Raw genomic sequence first — 22,546 nt, 5'->3', positions numbered from 1 at the left:
AATGATTTTCAGTACAGTGAAAGCCACAGTGTGCGGGTGTTAACAGCTCCCCTTCCCCTTCCCACATTCAGCCCTTGAAGGGGCCCCAGGTTCTATGCATCTGAGGAGCTAGAAGTCGGCAGGGAGTGCTTCTCCTGCATGAAGTCTCAGAAACATGAGATCAGACAGGAACGTTCCCCACGGCCAGGCCAAGGAGGCCCCAGTGTACCAGTCCATGCACTGCTGGGCTCGCGAATGAAAACTTCCATGCCCTCCATGTGGGGATTTGCCGTTGTCCGAGAAACACTGACACGTCTCCATGCCGAAGGCCAAACCCAGCTTTAGCGATGAAAAGGTGTGATCCCCTTGGAGGGGGATTTAATAACTTGAGGTACAGCGCTCAGGCTGAACATTGAGAATGAGCAGAGCTAAATCAAAGAGACAGAAGAAAGCATCTACCTGAAAAAAAGTAGTAACTCAAAGAGTTATTGTTCCTGATTCGACACTTTGATCAGATGAAACAAACACAAAGGATAACAGCCCCTATTGAGAACTGAATTAGTTTTTTTGGAAGGATATCTTGTCAGACACAAAGATACTGGTATCATGAAATTGGTAGCATGTTTGAGAGACCAGTGTAGGAAGGGAGGAAAGGAACGGATAGAGAAGACGTAAAAAAGAAAAGGAGAAAACCTAAGCTGAAGGAGATTTTAGGCGTCAGATTAAAGGACTCACAGGAGTCTGGAAAAAGACATAATTTAATGGCTAAGCTGCAGCAATAAAGATAAAAATCCTGCCAACTTCTAGACAAGAAGATGGGTCAGTTTTGAGGGGAATCAGGATGGCGTTGAAGTGCTCACGCACCGACAGCTAGGACAGTCGGTCGGGACTGTTGACCAGAAGGATCTGGAATCTTCTAAGCGCAGCCATATCAGCCTGGGTTCTTACTCACGGGGCCGCAGGAGCTGATCTGGGTTGATGTAGGAAGAAAAATCAGTTTTAATGGATATTGAGTTGCTGTGGAATTGTCCGAGGGCTGGAGAGTGAGACGTTGGAGATAGAGCAGCCCGGAACAGTGCCGAAACTCTCACAAAGCATAGACTGAGGCTGGAGGCTGCCGCTCTGTGCGTGGGCCAAGACAGTGCAGCCCTCACCCGACCTACCAGCTGGGATTCCAGTCTTGCAGCAGCCTCTGAAGCTGCTGGCGACCGGGTAAGCATCCTGGTCCTTGCTTTGACTGGTTCCGGAGTCAAGTTCCACCTGGAGCAGGAGCAGGTGGAACTTCTGGCAGGGTCAAGGGGGCACCTAAGCTTGTAAGGGGGTGCTGCGAAAGCAAACAGCTGCTATTTTCAGCTAATTCAGTGGGAGGAGGACCTGCCTTCGAAAGTAATAAAAAGTAGGGAAAAAAGGTGGGAAAGCTAGATCATCAGAAAGAATGCCAGTTACAAATTCTCCTGCCAAGATATCCCTTAATGAATCAGAGTAAAAAAGGATATTTTTAGACGTGAAGGATTTATTATACCCTACGTGAGCAACTATTCAAATGACCAATTAGATACTGGTAATTGGATCAGCAGAAACCTTAAGCCAGAGGAAGATCAAGCATATAAGACACTGTGACGAGCGGTGAATCGTGCAGCCTGAGACATTGGGGATTTAAATTGAGGAGGCCAACGCAGCCGAAAATTCATAATGTAACTGTAAAGCGGGATTCTTGTGGGGGGGGATCATACTTTAAGGGAAAATCTAGACAAGGGCACAGAACTGAAAATTCTAGAGTAGCTCAGCAAAACCCACAATTGCAGTGGGGGCATTCAAGGCCTTCATAGATCAAATCACTCTAAAATTAATCTCACCTTTGTTGGTGAGGAAGTAAGGGGGCCATGGTGGTTTACTTGTGATGAAGGTTTGGTTAGGACTATTAAGAATGGCCAGTAACCACAAACAGAAAAGAAATGCATAGTATTCCCCAAATAAGGGGGATTGAGGATGGTAATGCCTGGTAAGCTGGTCAGAAAGGAATAAAATGAAGCAGTATCAGATCAGCAAAAGTGATGGGGGGAGAAGAGAATGAAAGAAGAGTTAATGAACAGGAAGCAAAATAAGAAACAAGAAGCAGAAACAAGAAAGCCAAAGAAAAGCCCCACGATGAATATTCTTAAGCTAAATTCACCGATTAAAGAACAAATAGGAGACATATATCAGTGCCTCACGGAGAAGAAAGTAAGAACAGGAACGCTGAACATGAAAACGGGGGATATTACAAACCGATAAAAACCAAATATATGTGACCATCTTTAATCTTTAAGCAACAAAATATATAGAACAAAAACTGGAAATAAAAGATGCATTTTTTTTAAACCATACTGTACCAGAAGATGTTAATTATGTGGCTTTTCTAATTTGACAGCCCAGGAAAGCTAGATTGCTAACTCGGATGCCCACGGGGACCATGTGGGCAGCACGAATATGTGAATTATTGGGTGTAAGACAGCAGAGATGATGGGAATCGCACAGTGAACTAGAGAATGCATGCCTTGCCTAAAGGCATTGAGATTCATACATTTTAAAGGACTTTGCCAGCCAAATAAAACATATCTGTAGCTTGCAGGCTGCCTGTTTTCAACCTCTGAAACAAACAAAAGAAGCAAAAATATAGAAGTTATAAATAAAAGATTCGACACATTTATGGAACAGGGAATATACATTCTTTAGGTCTAGGATTGTTTGCAGGACTTGGTCATGTACTTTGTCACAGAATTCCGATTTTAAATGCAATAATCTGTCTTCATAATCCAACAAAATTAATGATAAAAAGATAATTATTTTTTAAAAAACTACTTTGGAATTCAGAGACATGGTGTTTAAATAAATAATTTCGGCACCAAGAGAAGGTCAAAACAAATTATGAATAATCTAGAAATACACAAAGGGAGTGAGGTTTTGTAATCACAAAATGTATGATCACGGATGCTTTTATTACCATAAGAGAAAAAGGACTGAAAATGTCTGCATGAAATAGTCAACCTGTGAAACTAGGAGAAAAACAAAAGAAAAAAAAGAGAAATAATCATGTTAAAAGCTGAAAGGCATGAAGACATAAAACTGTAAAGAAGAGAAGTCAAACCAAACACTAGTTCTTTGAAAAGACAAATAATGGACGTGATTTCTGATTAAAGAAAAGAGGAAAAATATTAAAAATAAGTGAGGAGGGCGCCTGGGTGGCTCAGTGGGTTAAGCCGCTGCCTTCGGCTCAGGTCATGATCTCGGGGTCCTGGGATCAAGTCCCGCATCAGGCTCTCTGCTCAGCAGGAGCCTGCTTCCTCCTCTCTCTCTCTCTGCCTGCCTCTCTGCCTACTCGTGATCTCTCTCTGTCAAATAAATAAATAAAATCTTTAAAAAAAAAAAAAAGTGAGGATCCTCACTTATTACAGATATGAAGGAAATGAGGAATTCAGTGTATAACAATATATATAGAAACGGTACATTTCCCTCAAAATATAAATTCAAAAATTAGTCCTGGAAAAAGTGTAAAACTTGAAGTATTATTATTATTTTACATTGCTTTGGCATTAATGCAGTAAGGCAAAAACATCTTTGGCTTAAATATTGAAAAGAAAAGTTAGACCCACGAATAAGGGAATTTGTAAGTGACTGTGTATAAGATAAATATAGAAAAAATAATAGCTTTTTTCCTGTACTAGAAATAACTAGCTAATGGTAGAAATTAAAGAAAAAAAATCCAGTTCAGAGGTAACGTAAAATATCTAGGAATAATTTTAACTAGAATGTTATAGGGCATAAGGTAAAAGGTGTTAAATCTCTTTGAGGTTCTTAAAATAAGACTTAAAATAATGGAGAAGCTATACCCCATTCCAGAAGGGGCAGACTTAATATTATAAAATTATTAATGTATCTCAAATTAATATGCTTGGATATGAGACTAATTTCTCCCAGAATTACATCTTAGGGGGAAAAAAGGAAGCTCCTTACATTCAGGACTCACAAAGTGTCATTTTTAACCAAGTGACATGTTCTTAATTACTTGATTCTGAATAACAAAGTAAGATTTAGGGGAATCAGTCTAAAATAACCTCAGTTTTCATTTTAGAGCCTTACAGAGGCCGTCTGACAGAGCTGGTTTAGAAAAAGGGAGGCATATTTAAAACAAATTTGCTGTATGTTCTGTGGAGTATAATCTCACAGTTGCAAGTGTTCCGTATCGTTAAATCAAGGCTTTGAAAGATATTATATGACAGAGTAAGCCTTCTGTTGTAGGTCACCAATATACACTCACAGGAAGTTTTTTTTTTTTTTTTTTAAGAAATTGACATAATACCATGTAAATATGTATTTGAGACTTGGTACAAAAATTTTCAGTGATCTCATGATTGCACTCTTGGATTCAAAAAAACGCCAAATCTCAAAACAGATTACTTAGATGGCTCTCTGGTAACCTGGGAGAGAAGGCTTTAAAGTGGCCTTCGTAATAACAAGGGCAGCACTGAGACCACGCATGGGATGAACGTGGATAAAAATGTTCTTGAGGTTTGAGCACGGGATCCATATTTCTAAATGCGTATGTTTTATATAATGTGATTTAAATATGTACATATAAATTGAAGTTTAATAAATTAATATATGTCCTATAAGGCAGTAAGGTATTATAAGTAATTATAGTAACATATTTAAGAAATACCCAATTTATTAAATTTTTAATAATGTTTTACATATAATGGGTTATACACATTACATGTTCAATAGATATGAATAATACGTAAATTGAAGTAGGGATTTGACTCTCTGTAGCAATAAAAGCTTACTCAAGTTAGTCAAGAAGTTTGTATTCTATTAACGAAAACCCGAGTTCGTTTCTCAGGTAAAGGTCTGGGTACGTGGCCTAGACCACGTACCCAGACCTTTACCTGAGAAACCTGGGGCTCGAAGGTGCTGAGCCTTGATTCTTCCTGACATCTGGCTCCACCAGGTGAGATCCTGACCTCGGGGTCCCACGTGTGGCATGTGCATATCAGGCAGCAGAGTGGAGGAAAGGAGTGAGCACTGACTGGTAAGGAGAGCTTGCAGAAGCAACTGTACCCAGTGGGCCAGAACTTTGTCACCCAGCCGCCCCCAGCTGCAGAAGAGGCTGGAGAATGTCCTTATTCTGAAACCACGTGCCCCTCGCAAAAGTCCTATTATTGAGAAAGGAAAAGAGAAGCAATACTGAGGTATATGCAGCCTCTGCTTGCACATAGGTAAAAATCTGGGGGAAATATTGCAGAAAATCCTGAATCTATGAGGTACGCCTGTAAACTGTCGGGTATGGTGGTGGCATAGGTCAATTGACAATGGTACGATAAGCAATTCAATGCGAGGAGGAGTATGCTGTATATTCTAGTGCTAAAGTAGAAGTCACAAAGGCAAGTTTACAGCTCTCAAAAAAAAAGTTTACAGCTCTCTGTCATATATGTGTGTGTTACAATCCCAGACGAAAGACTGATGATAAGCCCCTCTGTGTCGACAAAGAAGAACACATTCTTTCCGTATCTCTTCCTGTGCGCATCTCAGGAAAGTGGGGGATCTTGATTACATCAGTTTTAGAAAGAGCGTTATCATTTCTACTTGCAGAGGGACGAGTTTGTTGACTAAGAGTATGAACTTTGGAGACCACGTTTCCTGGGTTTGAATCCCAGCTCAAGACTCGTAACCTTGGGCAGGGTATCTGCACCCACCTTTGCCTCGGTTTCCTGCGACCGAATATACCCATAAAGTCAGCACCTGCTACAAAGGGTTTAAATGGGCTCATACGTGTAAGGTATCTGCTGCAGAGTAGGTTGTACGTAGGGGAGGGCCATTTTTCTTTCTTTCAATTACAAATATTTATGACATAAGTCAAGGAAAAGGGAAGGTTCACTTTAGGCTTTGGGTGGTAAAACGCCAAACATATTTTTATCGCTTTTAGAGCTTGATTTTGAAGAACATGGTGAAGCAGTTTATTTATTTATTTGGAGGGGGAGATCAGGGGTGGGAGGTGGGGCAGACTGGGAGGGAGAGAGACTCTTAGGCAGGCTCCACACTCAATGCAGGGCTCGATCTCATGACCCTAAGATCATGACCTGAGCCAAAATCAAGAGTTGGACGCCTAACCCACTGAGCCACATGCCTTTACTTCTTCTCCCTGTCCCGAAGAAGTGGCACCAGCTTGGCCCATAAAGTGTCCAAACACTGAGCATCTCGTATTTACCAGCATGAACTTTACCCTGTCTTCAGTGTCTCTTTGGAACCGGCAAATCGTCAGCAGAATTACCTTTGGCTTCCCTGTCTTGACATTTTAACGATGAGAACACTAGCATGGGAAACAGAGGCACACAGTTAACAGGTTTATGAGAGAAAACTGTGTCATCAGCCTAGGGGGGCGTGATGAATTGAATTGTAGTTTCCAGAGATGGAAACTGCCTCCCATCCCGTGCGCTCTTCCACACGGTGACTTTGCCACCGACTCTGTCAAGAATATGAGCCTTCAATCCGGGCAGGCCTAGGATTGCTTCAGCCACTGGAAAAGGACAGAAGTGACCCCATGTGACCGCCAAGCCTGGCTTGTAAGAGGCCCTGCAGTGACCCCCACCCTTGTGTGCAGACATAGCCCTGGAGCCCCGAGCCATTCTGTAATGGGCTCAGCCACCCCAAGACCACCCTACTGGAATACTCTCCCCCACACACACTCCGGTGGTCCAGTTCCACTCCCATATGATGGCCCTGGTTGTCCTTTCCGCCATGTGACTGAACCAGCTGGCCTGTCCGGCCCAGCCAGTCTTGAAGTGACTGAGCCCCCAGCCAGCACGGGGACGGCAATCACTGGGCAGCATCGACCTAAGTTATAACTGCCTGGCCAAGCCTTTTCCAAAATCCTGAACTGCAAAATAAAATGGTTCTTTCTAGCCATGAAGTTATGGGGAAACTTTGTCCTGAAACAATGGTAACTTGCTAAACAGTATATGTAATTTTCAGTTGTCATCTAATATCCCGCGTGGGGGTAGTGCAGCATTTTTCCTCTTCCCTGGGTGTGGTAGCGTGCAGATGTGAGGCCTGGAACCGTCCAGACCTCCCCCTGGCGTGAGGCAAGGCAGCTCACTGATGATGGCAGCCTGTTGAGGAACGCAGGGGCAGGGGAAGGAGAGCCATGAGCCACAAGAACATTCTTCATTGCTGGACCCCAAGCCAGACTTACCCCCAGCATTCCAGTTACGTGAGCCAAAAACGTTTCCTATGATTGTTACAAGCTTGAGTTGGGGGTTCTCTTGTGACCAGGAGATTCCTTGCTCATGGTGACCACATCTGCAGCATTTTTGAGATTCTGGGTAACGTTTCAGAGGGACATTGCTAAATCAGAGACTCCCGGGGCAGTCCACCCGATGAGTGACCCCCGGCTCCCCTGAGGCTTGGCAGGAAGGACTAGGAATGCTCTGCTTACAGAGTAGAAAACTGAGGAGAAACAAAGCTGCTGTCACATATTCAGATGTCATGTGGAAGAAGCAGTCGTTTTGTTCTTCGTGGTTCCAGATTGTCCCAGAACTGGAACCAACATGTGCCATATTCACAAAGATCGAATTCAGCCACATATAAAGGATTGTCCAGATCTTTGCGCTTCCCATGGTGGAAGGGCTGTCTAATGCCGGCTTCTCTTTCCCCGAAAATCTTCGTCGGTGACTGGCACATGAGACTGGGAAATAGCAGCCGAGATCAGACGCTGTCACTACTACTTGGTATGAAAGATTAGGTTACATGATTTCTCTGTTTCTTCCAGTTCTGAAATAACACATTTTGTGTTTCATTAGGTATGGGAAGACATACTTATTGTGAGACCCATGGGCAAGTTGTGAAGCCTCTAGACTCTGTTTCCTTATGCATAAAATGAAGATAACAATACTTTGCCAAGTGATTTTTGGGAGCTTCAAATTAATATGTATGAAGATGCTTTGAAAACCAAAGCACTACACACGTTAAGTGGTAATATCATTTCCCACCTTGTGAACTCCCAGTGTGAAGAATGTGGTCAATTCCTTAAAGTTCTATGTTTTGACCTATGCATGGTTTAAGAAAAAGTACAGAAAAAAGTGATGATAATCCAGATAAACCTATTTCGGCGTGCCCTGTCCACCTAACTCTCTGATTTCTGTCATTGCAAATTCAGGTGAATTCGGTATCTTTTAATGGTGGCATTTGGAAGTTTCTTGTTGATTGCAATGACATGGGGCTACTACTCAGCCAAGTTGTAATTTTAGGGAGTCAGAGCTAAACTGTGATCCAGAGAGGGTCATTCTTGGTTACATCAAGACTCATAGGAGCACCTGGGCAGCTCTTTCGGTCAAGCGTCCAACTCTTGAGCTCAGCTCAGGTCTTGATCTCAGGGTCATGAGTTCCAGCCCCGCCTTGGTCTCTACATACCTCCCTCCTGCCCAGAAACACTCACAACTTGGGAAGTGGATCTTTTCTCCTCTCTACGGAGAGGAAGGCTGCACATGGAGAGGCAGATCTTCTAATTCACCCAAGTCCCACCACTCTCAGCTCCTCCTTCTCCTCTGTGTTTGCTGCCTAGGGACCCCGGGGGGCATCTCCTGTACAACGGTGTCGTGAAGATTTCCTTTGGCGCACACAGTGGGCCAGGAGCTAACCTAGCACACAGAGTGAATTGGGAGACCAGCCGTTGCCCCGGCCACTTCATTGTCAGCGGACAGGAGACGTCTCCGCCTGCTCTGTGCTTTTCAAATGGCATGTTGGGAGCTGCCCTTCCAGAACTGTTTTGCATTTTGGCTTCTCCTGGAGATGCCAGCACCCGGCCGTGTGGGCCGCCCACAAGGAGCCGTTCAGCCCGTGCTGTCATCTCTCCTCGTTAACACTGCCGCTTTGTCTCCTGCCTTATCTTGCCTTGAGCTCAGCACAGAGTGGTCACTGTATCCTCCCCGGGCGGGAGCCCCCACAGAGTGTTAGGGGGCTTTTGTTCAGAGACCCTCTCCCGTCTGGAGCACTGTTCATGGTGGCCGTGGAACAGTGTGGCTCTGTGGGAAAGAGAAGGACACAAATTTACAAGTGTTTTAAACTCTCACCCAAGCCACTGAGCAAGTGGAGTGCGAGTAAAATTATTTGGCATTCTGAGAAAAAAAGAAAAAAAAAGGGGGGGGGGTGCAAAATGAAGACAAGACAGAAAACTTTTATGGTGTTTCAAAAACCATCTCTAAATGGCGACCCTGACCTTTGCTTTTCTCGAAGGCAGCAAAATAAGCAAGTAACATGGTTCATTAGCCTCTGTAGGATTCTTTTGTGCTTTTTCCCCGCTGTTTGGTTTGCAGAGGAGTTTCTGTGAGGTTTAATACGAAATATATGAATCTCTAGAAGATATTCCACTGAAACTCCCCACAGGGTTGGTCTAGCTCAGAAAAAATGACATTGCAGCCACCAGCGAGGTGGGGCCCGCGATTTGATAGCAAAGCCTAAGTTCCTTCTGGCTGTGTGGCCTTAGACTTTTTGCCGTTATCTCCCTTGTTCTAAGTCCAAAGGAGCAGTGCTGCCCGTAAAACCAACGGACTGCTGATTACCTACTTCCGCACCGTATTTGCAAACATTCCCATTTCTTTTTCTCCATGCTTACCATCCAAGGTAGTGCATGCACAGGTTAGAAAATGGAATGGTACAGGGACTCTTCTCGTGAAAAGCAAAACTGCTGTTGCCCTACACCTTCCCACTTCTCAAAGTTAACCGCTTATACTTGTGTATGCTGCATTTTTTTTTTTTTAAATAGACTTTTAGAGCAGGTTTGGGCACAGCAAAATTGGGCGAGCACAGAATGCCCATACAACCCCCGCCCTCCCAACACAAGTGTGCACAGCCTCCCTCGCCATCAGTGTCCCTCACTGCAGTGGTACAATTGTTAGAGCTGATGCACTTATGTTGCAGAGTCACAGTCACCCAGAGTCCGTGGTTTACATTCTGTGGGTCTGGGCAAATGTATCCAGTATGATAATACCATACAGAATAGACTCATGGCCCTAAGAGTCCTCTGTGCACCCCTGTTCGTTCTCCCTTCCCCCGACCCCATGGCAACCACTGATCTTTCTGCTGTCTTCATAATTTTGCCTTTTCCAGAGTATCAGATAGTTGAAATCATACAGTACGGAGCCTTTTCAGATTGGCTGCTTTTTCTTAGTCTGTGTTTAAGGTTCCTCCCTCTTTTTGTAGCTTCGTAGCGCATTTCTTTTTTGCACTGAATAATATTCCATTGCCTGGATGTATCACGGTTTCTCCATTCACCTCCTGAAGGACATCTTGGTGGCTTCCACGTTTTGGCGATTATGAATAGCACTGCTGTAAACAGCTGTGTGCTGGTTTGTGCGTAGACGTGATTTTTCAACCCATTTGGGTAAATACCAGGGTATGCGATTGCTGAATCATGGCAAAGAGTATGTTTAGTTTTGTAAGGAACTGCCAAACCATCTTCCTCAGTGGCCATACCATTCTGCATTCCCACCAGCAATGAAGGAGTGTTCATATTGCTCCACTTCCTTCTCGGCAGGAGGGATTGTTGTTTTGGATTTTAGCCATTCTCATGGGTGTGTTGTGGTCTCTCATCATTGTTTTAAATTGTTCTTCCCTAATGACAGGTGGTGTGGAATGTCTTTTCATATGCTTATTTGCCATCTGTTTGTCTTCTTTGGTGAGGTGTCTGTTCAGGTATTTTGCCCATTTAAAAGAAATTTTTATTTGATAGACAGAGATTACAAGTTGTCAGAGAGGCAGGCAGGGAAAGAGGAGGAAGCAGGCTCTTTGCTGAGCAGAGAGCCTGATGTGGGGCTCGATCCCAGGACCCTGGGATCATGACCTGAGCCAAAGGCAGAGGCTTAAGCCACTGAGCCACCCAGGAGCCCCTCTTTTACCCATTTTTAATTCGAGTTGTTTGTTTTCTTATTCTTGAGTTCTTTGTCTATTTTGGGTAACAGCCCTTCATCAGATATATATTTTGCAAGTATTTTCTCTCAGCCTGTGACTTGTCTTCTCATTCTCCTAACATAGCTAGTTTTTGGCTTTTCATTTTTTTTGTTTTTAAGATCTTATTTGTTTGAGAGAGTATGAGAGCATGAGAGGGGGAAGGGCAGAGGGAGAAGCAGACACCCTGCTGAGCAGGGAGCCCAATGTGGGGCTCGATCCTGGAACTCCAGGATCATGACCTGAGCCAAAGGCAGTCACTCAACCAGCTGAGCCAATGAGGTGCCCCTGGTTTTTCAGATATAGACATTTGGTTGACTCCTCCTCTAACAGATGAGGATTTAACTCATAACTTCACCTCCTCGCAGTCTTTTTTTTTTTTTTTAAGATTTTATTTATTTGTCAGAGACAGAGGGAGAGAAAGCAAGTGAGCACAGGCAGACAGAGAGGCAGGCAGAGGCAGAGGGAGAAGCAGGCTCCCTGCAGAGCAAGGATCCCGATGCGGGAATCGATCCCAGGACCCTGGGATTATGACCTGAGCCGAAGGCAGCTGCTTAACCAACTGAGCCACCCAGGTGTCCCACCTCCTCCCAGTCTTAATGTGACTTCTTTAAGTTCCTTTCTTGCCTACATCCTTTATTTCAGTAGCATTTTCCATGTTTATTTCTTGCTTTGTCAGTTGTATATAGTATCTTTGAAACTCCCCATTTGCAGGATGAGGTTGGATATTATTGTCACTACCATTTCTACCAGCTTTTTCCACCTGTGGTCTATCTTCCCATGTCTTTCATTTGTACTTTCACTTTTTCTTAAAGCTTTTTAATCTTTTTTTTTTTTTTTTAAGTAATCTCTACATCCAGTGTGGGGCTCGAACTCACAACCCTAAGAGCAAGAGTCACATGCTGTACCAGCTGAACCCACCAGGTGCCCTCTACTTTAACTTTTTTGCTAGCTGGGATAATGTTCCAATGTTCTATAAAATCATCTTGCAGATTGTGTATAGATCAATTGAAATAGTACTGATGTAATTGTGACTATATATATATTCCCTGCAGAGTAAAGTCATCTGTTACAATTTATGCAACTTGTTTTTATGAAGTTTCTGGTTTTCTCACTGTTTTTTATTATATCCTCGTTCTTTTTCATATTCTTCATCAGTTAGATGTTCTTTCCCTCAGTTGCACTTTATCCTCTTGACCCAGCTTAGATTTATTCTCCCGACTTGGTCGGTGGATACCATCTTGAGACTCGCCTTGACTGGTCTGCTCTCTTAGAACCTCTGCTCTCCCTGGATAATTCACCTTCTCTCTCTGTCTCTCTGGTTTACTCCTTTGTTTTCAAATGACTTACTTAGAAACTGTTACAGTTTCTGAGTTTAGTTTCTGAGTTCCCTCAGAACTTTGAAGGCATTTGCTTTTTGCCTCCAAGAGTTCAGTATTGCTACAATATGGCCAGTCTCAAGCTCACACCCCTTCCCCAGACTTGTAGGTGTTCTTGTTGTTCTGAAAATTTATAGACAGTGTATTGTACCATCATGTGGGTCTTTTTCATTTACTTTGTGTGACACAAGTTCTGGAGACTCAATATTCTTCGTCCTTGGGGAGTTCTTTCACATCAGTCCTTTGGGAATTTCTTCCACTCTGTTTCCACAGGTCTATATTTCTGATTTCTGGGTCTCTCTCTCTCTTTTTTTTTTTTTAAGATTTTATTTATTTATTTATTTATTTATAGAGCATGTGTGCACACATAGGGAGGGACAGAGAGAGAATTTCAGGCAGTCTCTGAGCTGAGCTCAGTGGACTCGGGGCTCAGTCTCACAATCCTGATGAGATCATGACCTGAGCCAAAATCAAGAGTCAGATGCTTAACTGACTGAGCCACCCATGCGCTCCTATTTCTGGATCTTCTGTTATTTGACTGTGTGATCTTTTGGATTGGCCCTAAGTGTTTTTTTTTTTTTTTTAAGATTTTATTTATTTTTTTCAGATCAGAGAGAGATCACAAGTAGGCAGAGAGGCAGAGAGAGAGAGAGGAGGAAGCAGGCTCCCTGCTGAGCAGAGAGCCCGATGTGGGACTCCATCCCAGGACCCTGAGATCATGACCTGAGCAGCGGCTTAACCCACTGAGCCACCCAGGCGCCCAGGCCCTGAGTGTTTAATCTTTTCTATTTCCATCTTGTTATCATTTTTTTCCCACATACTGGGACAGTTCCTTGATTTTGCATTCCATCCTTTCTATTGAATTTTTTAATTAAAAAAAGAAAGTATTTAAAATTTTTGAGAGCTTTTTCTTGTGCCATCTTCTTCCAAGCATTCTGGCCTTGTTTTAATGGGTGTAGATCCCCTTGAAACTCCAGCTCTGTCAGTGAGGCCATCCTTGAGCTCCCTCTATAAATGAGCCTTCTTCCTTATCAGCCCCCTCCTTGTCAGTGCTCTCTGTACTCCAAGCCTTTCGCACATTCTGTTCACTCTTTCTTTATCTACCCTTATGCCTTTAATCCAAACTAGAGGTACTTTTGTTATAATTCACTTATGCTGATCGAATAGGTAGTTTGATATTCAGATCTGTTGCTCAGATGAGTGGTTCATATAAGAACCCAATTAGGGAGTCATCAGTATATAGGTGGTATTTTAAGATCATGAGATGGAGTAGTATCACCAGGAAAATAATTTGTAATAAAAGAAGAAAAAAGGCTCAGGACATAAGTCGGAAGCTTCTGACAAATAGAAGCAGAGAGAGGAGGAGGAGCCAGCAAAGGAAGAGACAGAGGACTGCTGCTGGGTTAAGAGAGAAACCTGGAGAGTGGGACATCAGAGGTGTGCTTCAGAAAGGAGGGAGTAGTGCCAGCTCTGCTGAGAGGACTGATGATGTCTGTTGTGTTGGCCCATGTGGAGGTCGCCGATGGCCTCAGCAGATAGGGTTTTGGTTGAGTAATGGCAATGGGTAGAGGAGCAAATGACAGGGGAAGAACGGAAGACAACCAGTAAACAAGATTAGATATTAGCTGGAGGATGATGTGGACTCCAGATTTCTTTTTTTTTAAAGCTTTTATTTTTAAGCAATTTCTACACTCAACGTGGGGCTTGAACTCATAACCACAAGATCAAGAGTCACATGCTCTACTGACTAAGCCAGTCAGGTGCCCCAGATTTTTTTTTTTTTTTAAATAATTGAGGAGAGTTAAGTATGTTTAAATGCCTATCAGAAGGATCAAGTGGAAAGGAAATACTATTTCAAAAAGCCATAGATATATTGGGAACATTTAATGGGTTAAATAGATATGTTGGGGGGGGACCCTAAAATGAAAAGGTTGGATATGTTGATTTGGACACTATTATGCCTGATCCTGAAAGCCCAGGGAAGAAGTTTGACATTGATGATCCGGCGGGTGAGGTGGGGGGGGGATGCTTACAGATTCTGGAACAGAATAGCAAGCAAGATGTTTAAGTCATATTAGTCCATTAGATCTCCAAGCTGGGAGAGACTGGAATGGAGGACCTGTGAGCACAGTTCAGACATTTAGATGAAGCATTCTTAAGGACTTCGACTGGATCCATACCAAAAGGAAAAACAAAGCAAAAATATGGAAACATTTCCAGAAACAGCAGGTTTTAGGGTTTTAGGTTTTGGGTGGTTACCAAAAAAGAAAGGGGGGAGGACATTTAAATATATTTTTCTTTTAAAGATTTATTTTTTTTTATTTTTTTAAGTGTTTTTTTTTCAAAGATTTTATTTATTTGACAGAGAGAGATCACAAGTAGGCAGAGGCAGGCCGAGAGAGAGGAAGTGAAGCAGGCTCCCCACCAAGGAGAGAGCCCGATGCGGGACTCGATCCCAGGACTCTGGGATCATGACCTGAGCCGAAAGCAGAGGCTTTAAACCACTGAGCCACCCAGGCACCCCAAGATTTTTTTTTTTTTTTTAATTTCAGAGAGAGTGATCAAGAGAGCACAAGCAGGGAGAGGGGCAAAGGGAGAGGAAGAAAGCTCCCTATTGAGCAGGGAGCCCCATGCCGGACTCGTTCCCAGGACCCTGAGATCATGACCTTAGCCAAAGGTGGATGCTTAACTGACTGAGCCATCCAGGTGCCCTTCATTTGGCATTTTAGATTGTAACATATAAGGGGCACCTGGGTGGCTCAGTCATTAAGTATCTGCCTTCAACTCCCAGCATCCTGGGATCGAGCCCCGCATTTGGGCTCCCTGCTCTATGGAGAGCCTGCTTCTCCCTCTCCCACTCCCCCTGCTTGTGTTCCCTTTCTTGCTGTCTCTGTCAAATAAATAAATGAAATCTTTTAAAAAAATCATATTAGTCTTCCCAATTATGAGGTGGAGCTTGCTTTCATTTTAAATTCATGTAGTTTGACAGCCAGCCTCAGTAGGAATAAGTGATGGTCTTGTGTGAGGATGGGGAAAAGACCCAAGAAGTAAGAGTGCCAGCCAAGCGGTCCCTGTTCCATCAGCCCCAGGCTTCCGGCCACCTCTCTGCCCCCCTTGCCACGGTGTATGTGTCAGGAGCTGTGCCCCTTTTCAGGCTTCTAGGACGTAATGCTTAGCAATGAGGCTTTTTAAAATTATTATTTTATTTATTTGAGAGAGAGAGTGGGAAAGAAAGAGTGGAGGAGGGTCAGAGGGAGAAGCAAACTCCCTGCTGAGCTGGGAGCCTCATGCGGGACTCGAATCTGGATCTCTGGGATCATGACCTGAGTGGAAAGCAATTGCCCAACTGAGCCCCCCAGGCGCCCTGGCAGTGAGACGTTTTTACTCACAGTACTTGAGGTGGACAGAGTTGTAGATCCTCTGACTGACTGCATTCTGAGCAATAGGACTCGCCCGCTGTGTCCAGGACGAGGACGCCTGGACACCTGCGCTGCATGGGGTGGTGAGCCGCCATGCACCAACCTTAGTCTTGTCCCACAGTGAATTTTCGCCACCCTCTACACTTAACCTATGGTAATTACAGTTTTGGAAATGATGTGTACAAAGCTGGGAAGAACCTTTAAAAAAAAAAAAAAGCAACTTAGGAGAACAGTCACACTAGTGACTTCCTTCGGTGCTGATAAGGTGTCAGAAGGGATTACAGAAAAAGAACAGTTGTAGTAACAAATACGACTGGATTGTGTATTTCATAACACACAGCTGGATGTCTTTCACAAATGTATTTTGACATTAACAAATTCCTCGGGGTGTAGGTAAGGTGCAAGTAGTAACACCTATGTGGAGAATGAACTAAGATTTGGCAGCAGAGGGTGGAGTCCCCTGGGGCTGGAAATGATGATAGAGCTGATCTGTTGTTCAGTTTGAGGCCTGCCCATCCGACGAATGGTCGAAAAGAAGCCTTAGTTTCAGTGTCTGTGTACGGAAGGGCCAGTGGCTCTGTGATGACCAGTTCGGATCCCCCCGGCTGCCTGTTCTGACAACAGTTTGGCCAAAACTGGACTCCCATCTTCTGTTTTCCTTAGGGGCCCTTGGCATCATCAGGATTACCTAATCCAGTGTTACTAAAACATTTTATTGCTGAGTGACTGCAATCTTCATTTTACAAGAATAATTAAATAAATCTTTTGTTCCCCGAGTGTTTTCTCCATTAAGTAGGATGCAAGTCAGACAGCCAAAAGTACTAAGTGTGTATCATAGTAGTCTTAGCTCTCCAGTAACTTAGTTTGAAAAGTTACTGTAAAAACCATAGTTTTTCTGTATATTAGTATGATAGCTTACCTTCTTTTTTATTTTTAAAGATTTTATTTAATGGGGTGCCTGGGTGGCTCAGTCAGTAAACGTCTGCCTTCAGCTCAGGTCATGATCCCGGGGTCCTGGGATTAAGCTGCATAGGTCTCCCTGCTCATTGGGGAGCCTGTTTCTTCCTCTCCCATCCCCCTGCTTGTGCTCTCTCTCTGTTAAATAAATAAGTAAAATCTTCTTTTAAAAGGAGAGAGCATTTAAAAGAGAGCAGGAGCAGGGGGAGGGGCAGAGGGAGAAGCAGACTCCCTGCTGAGTGCAGAGCCTGAGAACATGCAGGGCTGGGTCACAGGACCCGAGATTATGACCCCAGCCAGAATCAAGTCCACTGCCCACCCAACTGAGCCACCCAGGTGCCCCCAGCTTAGCCTTTATTTCAGAGTTTTCAAGGGCACTTGACTGTTAGACGCAGCAGCGAATGGCATTGGCCTTCACATCATCACCTCCCGTTTCAGGATGCTCAGATCCACAGGTGCTCCTTAGTCGCGTCCTGACCACAGGCTTAGGGCTCCTGTGCCACCCTGGGCTCTGCTCCATGCTTGTGGACTGTGGCTGCTGCCAGTCTTTGTGGGCATACCCCCGCCACTTCCTCCTTTTTGGAGCCCTGGGAATTGGTGACTCCTTCTAGGGTCCTTTGTTACTGGAGATCTTCAACCCAACGTGTAGAGTTAGTTAGGTAAGTCACAGCAGTCAGCCTCCATTCATCAGGGGTCTTCCAGTTTGTAAAAATAGGTCCAAAATGTTCATTTACACCCTAACCTCTGAGGTGGGTTTCATTTCTGAGGCATATAAGAGATTGATGTCTGTGGCACTTGGGTGGCTCAGTGGTTTAAGCCGCTGCCTTCGGCTCAGGTCATGATCTCAGAGTCCTGGGATCGGGTCCCGCATCAGGCTCTCTGCTCGGCGGAGAGCCTGCTTCCCTCTCTCTCTCTGCCTGCCTCTCCATCTACTTGTGATTTCTCTCTGTCAAATAAATAAATAAAATCTTTAAAAAAAAAAAACAATTTATTTTAATATTGTAATGTAGTTTGGACCAATATAGAAAACAGTTTTGTACCTTACATTTCCCATTAAAGATCTGTATCACTTCCGCACTATGTAAATCCCTTGAAAATTGAAAACTATACCACAGAGGCATGCAAGGTGGCCCCGCTCCGTGTACTCTTGTTTCTCTGGATACAAATAAGCACACCCTTGCCACCAGTGATTAAAGCAGCGTGTCACTGGGTTAGATTAGTCTTAACGTGGTATCGTTTGTGTGTTGTGATATCTCAGTCCAATTTGTGCTCATTCACAAGATGTTGGTGAATTTAAAAAAAAAATTTTTTTTAATTCAAGATGAACTTGCATTTTGTCGGGAAGCTGTTCAGTTGCCAAGGTTACGGTTCAAACGCATTAAGCTGCAAGTTACAGAAAACCCAATTAACGGTGCCATGAATGAAGGGTATTTATTGGTTTGTGTCATTGGAACAGCCGGCTCTAGGCTAAGCTCCAGGGTTGACAGATTGGGTAACTCCACGGTGCTACTAAGAATTCGGTTTCCTTCTTTGTGTACTCTGCGTTCTCTTCCTCTTGTGGTGACAAGAGGTGGCAGCCATTCCCAGACTTTATATGACTCAACCCTCTCCTGCTATTTCACCCAGAAACCCTGCCTTGAACCAGCAACCGTGCTGGGATGTAGTTATGAGAAGGAGCTCAGGCTTGGAGTCCAGCTTCCCCCAAAGTATAGGGCTGTGGGAGGAGGCACAGAAACATAGCCAGACCCAAATACTTATCCAGAGCCGGGGTGTGGGGGGCATGAGTAAAGGGCAATAGCTAACCTCTTCAATATCCCACGGGACTTGAAGTCACTTGGGTTTCAAGTATAAAAGTACTTGCCTTGCTTCATTGGTTTCTACTCCTTCTGTCCTTAGGGGCCGTGCCAACAACCAAACGGACAGGCATTCCAGCTCCTCGAGAACTTTCAGCAACTGTCTCGAGAGAGAGAACCGTGCCACGCGGTCCCTCCAACCCCAGGAAGCCGGTGTCTAGTCCCACTTCTTCCAGCACGCCCACCCCTACTAAGCACCTGAGGACCACTTCCACGAGACCCAAGCAAGAGCCTGAAGGCGGGGAGAAGGCTGTGCTCGAGTCCCAGGTTCGGGAACTTCTCGCCGAAGCCAAAGCGAAAGACAGTGAAATTAACAGGCTTCGAAGCGAACTGAAGAAATGCAAGGAAAAAAGGACTCCAGGTGCCGAAGGAGCTGAGACTTCAGACGCCAGCCCAGACAGAACCTCCTCCTTGCTGGGTGACTCAGAACCCCTGATACGCACTCTAGAGGAGAAAAACAAGAGTTTCCAGAAAGAACTTGCAGAGCTTGAGGAGGAGAACCGGGCCCTGAGGGAGAAACTGACTTACCTGGAGCATTCCCCAAATTCAGAGGGGGGCGTGAGTCACACTGGGGACAGTAGCTGCCCGACGTCCCTAACTCAGGAGTCAAGCTTCGGCAGCCCGACGGGGCATCAGTTGTCCAGGGACATCGAGGAGTTCACGAACAACAGACACGGAAATGCATTACGGACATCAGGCTCTTCGAGCAGCGACGTTACCAAAGCTTCTCTGTCCCCCGATGCCTCCGATTTCGAGCACATTGCAGCAGACACCCCCTCCCAGCCCCTGTCCTCCACCAGCAACCCCTTTAAGGGCTCCAGGTGTTCGACCAGCGGCAGTTCCCCTAACAACGCAAGCGAGCTGTCCCTGGCCTCCCTCACGGAAAAGATCCAGAAGATTGAGGAGAAGCATCACAGCACGGCTGAAGAGCTCCAGGCCACTTTGCAGGAACTGTCTGACCAGCAGCAGATGGTACAGGAGCTGACCGCCGAAAACGAGAAGCTCGTGGACGAGAAGGCGCTCTTAGAAACGTCCTTCCACCAGCACCGGGAGAGAGCTGAGCAGCTGAGTCAGGAAAACGAGAAACTCCTGAACCTTTTGCAGGAGCGGGTGAAGAATGAGGAGCCCGCGGCGCAGGAGGGAAAGATCCTCGAGCTGGAGCAGAAGTGTGCGGAAATCCTGGACCAGGGCCGCTTCGAAAGAGAAAAGCTGCTCAACATCCAGCAGCAGCTGACCTGCAGCTTGCGGAAGGTCGAGGAGGAAAACCAAGGCGCTTTAGACATGATTAAACACCTGAAGGAAGAAAACGAAAAACTGAATGGGTGTCTGGACCTGGAACGGCGGAATAATGGCGCAATGGCTCAGAGTCTGGAGGAGTGCAGAGCCACGCTCGAAGGGCTGCGGGTGGAACACGGGTCGCTGAAGGCTCATTTGGAGAATGAGAAGCAGAAGGCTACGGAGACCAGCCCCGTGGGGCACACGGCCGAGGGCTGTGAGGTTCAAGAGATGTTGAGGGTTGCTCGCGCCGAGAAGGAACAGCTGGAGCTGTCTTGCACCGAGCTCAAGCAAGAGTTAGTGAAGGCCCACAGTGAAGTCAAACATGTTTCGAGCCTGCTGGCCAAGGTAAGGCGGGGTGTACCTCTGTCCCTGTGTTGGCTCACTCTTCTTAGTCCTTCCCCTCCTTGAACTTCAGATTCACAGAGCGCAGAGAATCCGCTGCCCAGCCTGAAGGTCTGTTCCGCACAGATCGGGGGCACAAAAATGAAACACTCCAATTTCTGACTGTGGCCAGTTCCAAGTGTAGCAGGGATAGAGTAAATCAAATGAGTGAGTATGACGCAGGGAAAAAGAGTATCACAGGATAGCTCAGAGTCCAGTGCCATGGAGGAGCGCCTAGAATAACTGGGGACAAAGGAAGGTAGTGCAGGAGGGCTTCTTGGAAGAGGCAGCAAATAAGCTGAGTCTTACTGGCTCAGAATAAGAGAGAGTTAACCCAGGCCTATCAGTTAGCATGCTTTGGGCTGCTGGTAATAGAGAATTAAACTCATCCCTAATTTTCCTGCCAAGTAATAATATAACACTAATTTGGTGGGGCTTGTGGTGTTTTTTTTTCCCCCCCAGATTTATGTATGTGTGTGTCCTATAAGTTAAAAAAAAAAGTTTTAGGGGTACCTGGGTGACTCAGTAGGTTGGGAGTTTTGTTTCAGCTCGGGTCACGGTCTCAGGGTCATGGGACCAAGCCCCACATAAAGCTCCCTGTTCAGCAGAGAGTCTGCTGGGGATCCTCTCTCCTTTTTCTTCCATCCCTCACCCCCTACGCCCCCAGCCCTGCTCACACTCATGCGAGTGCACGCATACATGCTCATACACACTCTCTTTCTCTCTCTCAAATATAAATAAGTGAATCTTCAAAAAAATTTTAGGCTTATCTTGTCCGTACTCTTTTTTTTAATTCAATATTTTCTGAGCATATTCTCCTCATTATTCTTTGAAACATGATTTTACGGCCAGACAGTAGTCTCTTCTATAAACATTTCATATGTCATTTACTGGTCACCTGTTTGTTGAACATTTATATTCTTTTCCAATCTTTTGATATTGTAAAGACTTTTTAAAATATCTGATTATTTCCTTAGGAAAAATTCCTAAACACTGATTACAGTGTCAGCATATGGCCATTTTAAAGACACTCGATACATTCAGCCAGTTTGCCCCTCAGAAATACCATTCTGATGTGTTCCTACCAGCAGGTCCGTGAGAGTGCTCATTTCCCTAAACCCCTTCCAGGGCTTGGTATCAAGTCACTGGGTCATTCACATTTGAGTTCATTGCCTCTTTTCTCCTCGCCGCCTTCACTGGGAAAGATCTTCCTCAATCCACAGTGAAATTAAATGATCACGATTTCAGTTTTTAAAATAATCCTTTAAAAAAAAATGAAAAATAAAATAAAATAAAATAAAAATAATCCTTTAACCAGTCTGGAACTTGGTTACAAGATGAAGATTGCCGGTAACTCCAATATTCTGCTGGCTCATAGTGGTGCCGGGAAGGTACGGACAGGTGGCTTCCTGTTTCCTGTTCCCTCCAGGCTCAGGGGCTGTGATGTTTGGGCTCCCCGGGTGAGAGAGGTTGAAGCCACTTCCCACCTTAGCACAGGGTTGTCACTGTTTTAAGAGACAAGTTGTGCCATGAGCTCACAGGGGATTTTTCTCTACGGCTTCATCTGCCTTCAGATTAGTCTGTTGCAACTTGATCCTGGCATTGGGCCGTGTGGCGATCTGAGTGGTAGATGGTGTTAGGAGTTGATTTGTTTTAATCATTGTTGGTGTTCCAAATTTACAGAATCTTATTGGAAGTATGGAAGCAGTCCCATTAGAAGGTACTAGGCAGCTGCCTAATTAAAGTTTAAATTGGTAATTGTAGCTTAACACTAAGTTTTGGGGTCTATGGAATCGGTTTCCCACCATCACTGTTGCAAAAAGCTCTATCTCCTGGGTGACCTTCTTAAAGTACCCCCTCCATCCTTCATCGGTCTCTTTGCATTTTGATTGACATTACGTTAAATGTACATGTCACCAAGAAATATCATCTAGTATCTCAAGACAGTAGCTTCACTTTTTCTGATCATGAAATTATATATTCATCACAGAAGGTTTAGAAACTACAGAAACACATGAAGAAGAAAATTAATGTTACCTTTAACGGCACCAATTGGAGAAAAATGCTGCTAGCATTTTGCTATATGTCTTTTCAGATGTTTTCCCAGTGAATGCACGTTTGGGCAAGCATACAGACTTGTATCAACATAATTAAAATATTAATAATCTTCTTATTCAGAAGGATAGAGCATGTCACTCCACATTCCTTGAATACAAAGACTGGGCTAGATTAGTTTATCAATTCTACTGTTCATCTGTTTGATTAATTTGTTTCTACTTTGATCTTTTTTCATCTTTCATTCATTATTCATCCTTAGTATTTT

General features: G+C 44.5%; 1 protein-coding gene across 10 annotated transcripts in view; it reads left to right on the top strand.

Annotated features, from left to right (window-relative positions):
- SPECC1 (sperm antigen with calponin homology and coiled-coil domains 1) overlaps positions 1 to 22,546 on the top strand; it is a 221,990-nt gene that overhangs the window by 94,547 nt on the left and 104,897 nt on the right. For all 10 annotated transcript variants that reach the window (XR_006608242.1, XM_004779879.3, XM_045085435.1 and 7 more), the window contains one exon: positions 18,608 to 20,187. Coding sequence is in view for 9 of the 10 variants with exons in the window: in XM_004779879.3 (XP_004779936.1) it covers positions 18,608 to 20,187 (1,580 nt within the window). In the remaining variant the exon portion in view is untranslated. The remainder of the gene's footprint in view (positions 1 to 18,607; positions 20,188 to 22,546) is intronic.

Source organism: Mustela putorius, unplaced genomic scaffold, assembly GCF_011764305.1.
Source record: "Mustela putorius furo isolate JIRA1106 unplaced genomic scaffold, ASM1176430v1.1 tig00000867_pilon_pilon_pilon, whole genome shotgun sequence".
NCBI classification, from domain to species: Eukaryota; Metazoa; Chordata; class Mammalia; order Carnivora; family Mustelidae; genus Mustela; species Mustela putorius.
This window is presented reverse-complemented; position numbering and strand designations above follow the sequence as displayed.